This window comes from Abrus precatorius, unplaced genomic scaffold (genome assembly GCF_003935025.1).
Source record: "Abrus precatorius isolate BTA unplaced genomic scaffold, Abrus_2018 Scaffold9, whole genome shotgun sequence".
NCBI lineage: Eukaryota > Viridiplantae > Streptophyta > Magnoliopsida > Fabales > Fabaceae > Abrus > Abrus precatorius.
The window spans coordinates 1,657,892-1,664,625 of NW_020874439.1; the positions used below are offsets into that span (position 1 = coordinate 1,657,892).

Here is a 6,734-nt window from a genome sequence, read left to right on the forward strand (position 1 = left end):
AAGAAAAATAGCTTCACGCTTCACTTTCAAACGCGTACATTGGTTATCTAAGTAACAACCTTTATCAAATTTAGAATATCAATAAATCAGTAGATAAAATGTAAACCAACTGATTGAATAATTCATGCATATATTTGGTTACAAAAATTAAATAAGTAAAAATTTCAATTTCTTTTCAATATCTTTAATAAAATAAAAATATAAATACGCAAGTATTTTATTTTAAAAAACATATAAAAATAAATTTTAATAATTAAAATATCAAATTTTAAAAATTTTGAAATAATTATATATGTATGCAGGCATGTTATAAATTACCTTTAGTAATATTGAAAAAAAATATTTTAACCTGATTCTGTAAGCACAACATAAGAATTCACATAACTTTTAAGATTTATACCATATAATAAATAGAGACTAAAACTCCGTTTGTTTCTGTTTTTAAATAGAGTTTTTAAAAATATTTTTAAAAACAATATTTCATTTTCAATTTTTAAAATTAATAAATAAAAAATAGCATCTAACAAAACAAAACAAACAAATAAATTTTAGTTTCATTTTTTTCTTAAAAATAGTTGTTTAAAATGATTTTAAAATATTTTTAAAAATTAAAAATCATATCAGAAACAAACGAGCGTTGAGTAACAACTACTGTTTCTAAAATTTTTTAAAAAAAGAAAGAAGATGATTGAGTTCACCTTCTACCTTCCTCATTTACACTTTAATTATTAGAAAAATAGAAAAAATAAAAAAAATATGTATCAATGATGTGATGCTAGGTACAGTCTTACTCTGGTGTTGAAAATCTTCGCATGCGCATTATCCTTTTGTGAAAATTTGAATGCTTTCTTCCATCAAAAGCTGGACTTGACCTTGGTCTATATTCAGGCAATAGCTTTCCTGACTTATATCGCATACCACATGCATTGCACAGTGTACTTCTCCCCGTTGGACCTGGCCTCCATTGAGGTGTTTCTGTGCTACCACAATGATTACATCTCTTTTTCTTTCTCACAAAAATAGCCCAGCTCCTATCTGATCGATCATCCAACGCCATCTCAGGTTCTTTCTTTTCCACCGGCGTCACTTCTTCTGTTCGGAGACTATGCATCTCATCAGCCGCCGCGGGTTTCTTAGAAAACGTTGACAATGCCTCTTCTTGAATGCTTTGAATACTTGACTGTTTCTTCAATCTTTCTTCTTTTTCTGTTTTGGAATTATCCAAACGCGTTTCTGATTGCTTCTGATCAGCAACAGTCAACAATGCCTTGCTTTGAATATTTGATAAATCACTGAATGGTTTTTTCACATTTTCTTGCTCTTCCGTTTGCTCCCATCTGGCTTCTTCTACCTTGGAAGTGTCCAACCACGTGATATTTGTTGTTGGCAGAATTGATTCCACGTCATCCCAAAAATTGTGCCATTCATATCTTCTCTGTGGGTCGAAGGAAGAAGAAAAATTTGTGTCAACGTTAAGACCTTTCATCTCCTTCTCGTCGTATCTAACGGCGAAGATATCATTATGTAAAGCCATGGTGCCCTTATGAAAAGTGAGCGTGCGAGACAGAAGCTCGGTGCTCTTATAAAGAGTGAGACTGCGAGACAGAAAGGACAAAATTAATTTAAATAGTTGACTAATAACCTAACGCTATGGTATGACTGGGAGTTATGTTTAGGTGGAGTGAGAAAGAGTTGGTGAGCTTAGCTTAATTTTAGTTTGTTAGTTAATTAGAAAAGATATGATTAGGGTTTTATGATTAGGATTTTAATTTTTTTTAAATATGTTAATTTTTAAAGTAAGAATTTTTTAAAAATTTATAAAAAATATATATTATTTTTAAACTTATTAATTTTTAGAGAGAAAAAATATGTAATTTTTTATTTTTTGAAAAAAGTAAAAATATAAATAAAAGAGATAAAAGATAATAATGTCATTTACATGATTAAACATTTATTATTCTCTCCTTTCAATACTAAACATCTAAACGATATAAAGGTTTTAATTCTCCTTCTCCTTCTCCTCCCCTCTTTCCCTTTTCCCTCCCCCTCCTCCAAACTCTCAAACAAAGTCTAAGAAATCGTGAAAAAGAAAGTGCAATGTTGTTATTCCATCTGAATTGTGTTGTATATACTTAAGATGTATGAATTTTTATATGTTAGAATATGAATATGAAAGTTGTATGATTGACGGATGAGGAACAATATATTCTCAAGTGTTGTGTCATGATGTTGTTAAATGTGATGTGCAAAGTAGGTTAGAGATTGATTGTTAAGCATGTTGTGCATAGGATAATCTAGGGGGTATGGTCAGGAGCTAGTATTATCTCATTTAGGAGAGAGATTAGGAGTTCTGACTGCAAGGTGTCTCACTCAAGCGATACTAGATCGCGTTGAATCAGGCATTCTGGAGTATTCTTGCTCAAGCGAGAACAGATAGGATTACCCCAACTGTCTTCTCGCCCAAGCAAGAAGAAATCTCACACAGGCAAGGAGTGACCTCGCTTAGGCGAGAGCAGCTCACTCAAACGAGAAGTCACAGGAAAACTAAGTAGCTCTTTGGACTTAATCTTGCTCAAACGAGAATGTTGCTCGCTTAGGCGAAATGCAGCTTGCTCAAGCGAGATGTTTCTCGCTCAAGCGAGAATAGCAGAAATCTGAAAGGTTTCACTGTCTGGTTTGCTTGCCCAGGCGAGAGAAGAGCTCGCTCAAGCGAGAGCGCATGGGCCTGGAGGGGTGTTAAAGGAGCCTTAGGGCCCAGAAACGTTCATTTCTCACCAAACAACCTTCCTCTATCATTTTCTTTCTATTCTCTCACCATTGTCCCTTAGAGAAAACATTCTCAAAGTCAAATTTGTTCCATATCCAAGTGAAAATCTCTGTTTAGTGCAGATCTAGGTGAGATCTCGAGACTGTATTCTCTAACTCTGGATTTTATTTCTTAGGTTTCTCTTCTCTAAAGTCTCTAATTCTTGATTGTGAGAAAATCTGAACCTGCAAGCATTGTTTCTTTCCTTGAGGACTCATGTGGAGTTTGATATGAGGAAAACTTATTCCAAGTAAGAGGAGCTTATCTGAGCTGGCTTATTCACTTAGTTAATGCTGAGTTATTTATGAATTTAATTTTGTTTTAGTCGAGAATAAGTTGTTGCAATGACAGACACTAGGTTAGAACCCAGAGTATTATGGCTAAGTGAATTTCTCTAATGCTTAATGAGAATTTAAAATGCTGTAATAGGACATGATAAATACTGTGATATGTGTTGAGAATATTGATGTGTGTTGAAAGGTTTTATTGATGCTATAAGGTTGTTTAATTCATTCTGAATATATATATATATATATATATATATATATATATATATATATGTAAAGTTGTATGGCTGAAGCTAAGACTATATGTAAGTTGTGCTACATCATTTTGATTTTAATCATTATAGAGCTGAGTGACATGTTTAGGTGGTTAGACATGTAACGACAGATATGCTGAGCTGTGCTATGTCTGGATATAGATACCGGAATGACTCGTTTCTAGACCGAAAATAGTTCATTTTGAATTACTTAGGCTGTGAAACCAGTTGGGACTGAAGTATTGCATTTGCATTAGATGGGATGGGAATGGGCTGAATTTATGTGTTGATTTGTTGAGGACTACTTGAGTTATTTAAATATTCCTAATGTTTCCAAGTTTTTGATGTCTATTGATTACGTAAGCTCATCCTTGCACTTGTTTGTGTTGGCGAGTGTGTGTTGTGATGATAATACGGTGGTACGAGAGCAAATGTGGCAGGAAATACATCCACTTCTCATGCTAGAGGGTCTAGCTGAGGAATTTTGAAGTCACCACACTTCTTTTTAGGGAAAGATTGTGACTTTAGTTATTTTGTTAGTCTAGGTCTTAGTTATAAGTCTAGACTATTTAGCTATAGTCTTCCAAAAATGTAATTATTATTTATGGAAATGTATTTTGAATTCTATGTAGAGCAACCACTGTAAATATGGATATGCTTACAAAATTTTTGTCATCACGTTAAATGTTTAAATTAAATTTTCAAAAATTTTACCCTCTGCATTATAATTATTTTAATTTGTAAATAAATCCATTCAGGGAGCAGTAATACATGTTTATCGATCCTTTATAAAAAAAAAGGTCATGACATTACAATTACTATCCATATTGTAATTAATTTAAGTCATATATATCAATACTTGTAGATTTGAGATTTTTTTTTATCTTTGAATATTATATGTAAGTTGATCTGCTAAAGTTTGCATACATTAAATTGTAATGGTTAAGATGAGTTTTGAAAATATTATTTTTGAAAATATATCAAATACATCCTTTTCAATATGTTACTATAACATACTATTCAGTTTCTAATGTTTAGGGTTTAAAGTTTATATTTTAGGTTTTTAAAAAAGAAAGTGCAATTTTATTTAACCAATATGTGTATTATGTTACAATTACTATCTATATCATAATTAATCTAAGTCATATATATCAATACTTTTAGATTTGAGGATTTTTTTTTCCCTTATCTTACCTTTTTAAGTAAATAGTCTTTTAATTTTCAAAACAATTTTACGTATGCTAAACCAATAAAGAATTAACAATTCAGAAGAATGTCTAAAGGAAGGATGTAAAGGCTTAAATTCTTTTCAAGGTTAATCACGAATTAAGTATATAGTAAATCTCTAACAAAATCTCATTGTAATTTTCAAAATTAAAAAAAATAAACCTTCAATATATTAGACCTATGTATATCTATACCTAAAAAAGAAAAATATTTAATATATAATTAATAAATTATTCATATTCACAATTATATTACATGTCATGTCATAACACACCACATAGTTGCTAAATACATTTGTACTTGATAATTATGGCAGCAAGTACAAAAAATGAAAAACTCATCTCTATAACTATCCCGCGAGTATAAAGAAAGAATTTCTTGTTGAGGTGCAAAATCTTCATATACTAAACCGTTACTTTGACCAAAATTTTCTAATTTAAAGTGTTTCTTATAAAAATACTATACATTGAATTGACTAGAAAACAGAAATAATTAACAACCTTTATAAACTATCTATACAAGGTGTTCAGGCTGCCATAAAGAATGGAGCAAACCTTTTTTTTTTTTAATAAAACTACTTTTAAGAGTAATTCTCATCTTTGTTTAGTCAAATGACTTCTTATTTAGGTATTTGATTTTATATTTTATTTATAATTTTTTTTTATATTAAACGGGGCAAAAGACTGAGCAAACAGCTCAGAGAATATGTTGATGAATTTATATTTTATAGATATTTTATTTATCTTTTTATAGATTTTTAATTAAAAAATAGACTTAAAAATTGTAAATAGTATAAAAATCTCATTTAGGTCAAATATTATAGCTTTCTTAATTTTTGTTTAATTTATGCTAATTTTTGTAAATATTTTTTGCAATTTTACTCATTTGAATAATTGTGCAAGAAATTTTAAACAAATTCTATGAATTTTTTACCATTTGAAATATGTAAGGTGAAACACCATAATAATCAGTACAGCAAGTCAATCCCAAGCGACAGGTCAGAGTAACTACTTTCAAAAGCAATAGTGATCACTATAGTACCCTAGTAAGCTACAGACTTGCACGTAGCTACTATCGTAAACGATAGTAGTTACTATGCAGTACGCGTAGCTACTTTCTTTCATTTGTAATAGTAGTTACTACAGAGAGGAAGAAAAATCCTGAGAGCTGTGCATAGCTACTATCATAAATGATAGTAGTTACTATGAAGGACATCAAGTTTAATATAAATAGATTTTTACCATTTAGGGTTACAATTTTTGCAGAACCTTTTACTTTAAATATTTTAGGGTTTTTAGGATATTTTTAGAAAGCCTAGGTCAGCCTTGGGTGACAGCCAAGGGCCCAACCTAGGGTTTGATTTCCATTTTCTTCTTATTTCTCTTTGATTTTTACATTGATGTTGTTAATTTCTCTTAACTTTTACTTTGTAATTGTGAGACCTATTTTTATGGAGGGCTAAACCTCTTGTAATCCCTAGTGAGTTCACTTAGATTCTTGAATTCCTGAATTATGAATGTTAATACAAATCCTTTTCTTTCATGAATTTCTTCTTCCCAATCTCTTGAATTAAATTAATGGTTGAATGAGGGAGACATTGGTTAATTAATCCTAATTTGTTTTAATGAGATTCTAAACTTGAATTGCTTAATTCTGGGTTTATTTCTAAGGTTGCTTAATCTTTGGATGAGAGATTGGAGTCCATTGAAATGCTTAATTTCGTATGGGAATATAAGGTTAATTTTTGCTTGTTAAATTAACCTAATTCTGGCAAAGAGGAAGAGTATTAAATCTTAAGCGAAATGGGGATAGAATCTATATGGACAAACTAAGGGTTACTATATTTTATTGATTAAACCTTACAATTTAATTTTCTGATTGAGTAATTTGGACTTGAAACCACAAAACCCTCCTTTTTACTTGTTTACTGAATACATTGCACATTACATGTTTAATGTTTGGTCACTCACCTAACGATTCACCAGAGGACGACCGAGGTTAGCACCCTAGTATTACATTAATTTCTGTTTATATTTTGATGAGGATCAGCGACAAATCTTTCGATCATCAAAGTCTAGGATGCCAAATACCACCAACATCCAGGCTTAAGAAAGGGAGAAGAGGAGGGGGGAATCGTAAAATCATAAAAGGGAGAGATCA

The 6,734-nt window shown here is 30.7% G+C and overlaps 1 protein-coding gene across 1 annotated transcript; it reads right to left on the reverse strand.

Moving 5' to 3' along the window:
• Positions 1 to 787: 787 nt before the first annotated feature.
• Positions 788 to 1,534, reverse strand: LOC113849497 (GATA transcription factor 3-like). The gene has a single exon (XM_027479444.1). The coding sequence runs from the start codon at positions 1,532 to 1,534 to the stop codon at positions 788 to 790; it is 747 nt and encodes a 248-aa protein (XP_027335245.1).
• Positions 1,535 to 6,734: the final 5,200 nt, after the last annotated feature.

Bases quoted from the DNA above. Each gene is read 5' to 3' on its own strand.
- LOC113849497 (XM_027479444.1), bottom strand. From the start codon at position 1,534: ATGGCTTTACATAATGATATCTTCGCCGTTAGATACGACGAGAAGGAG.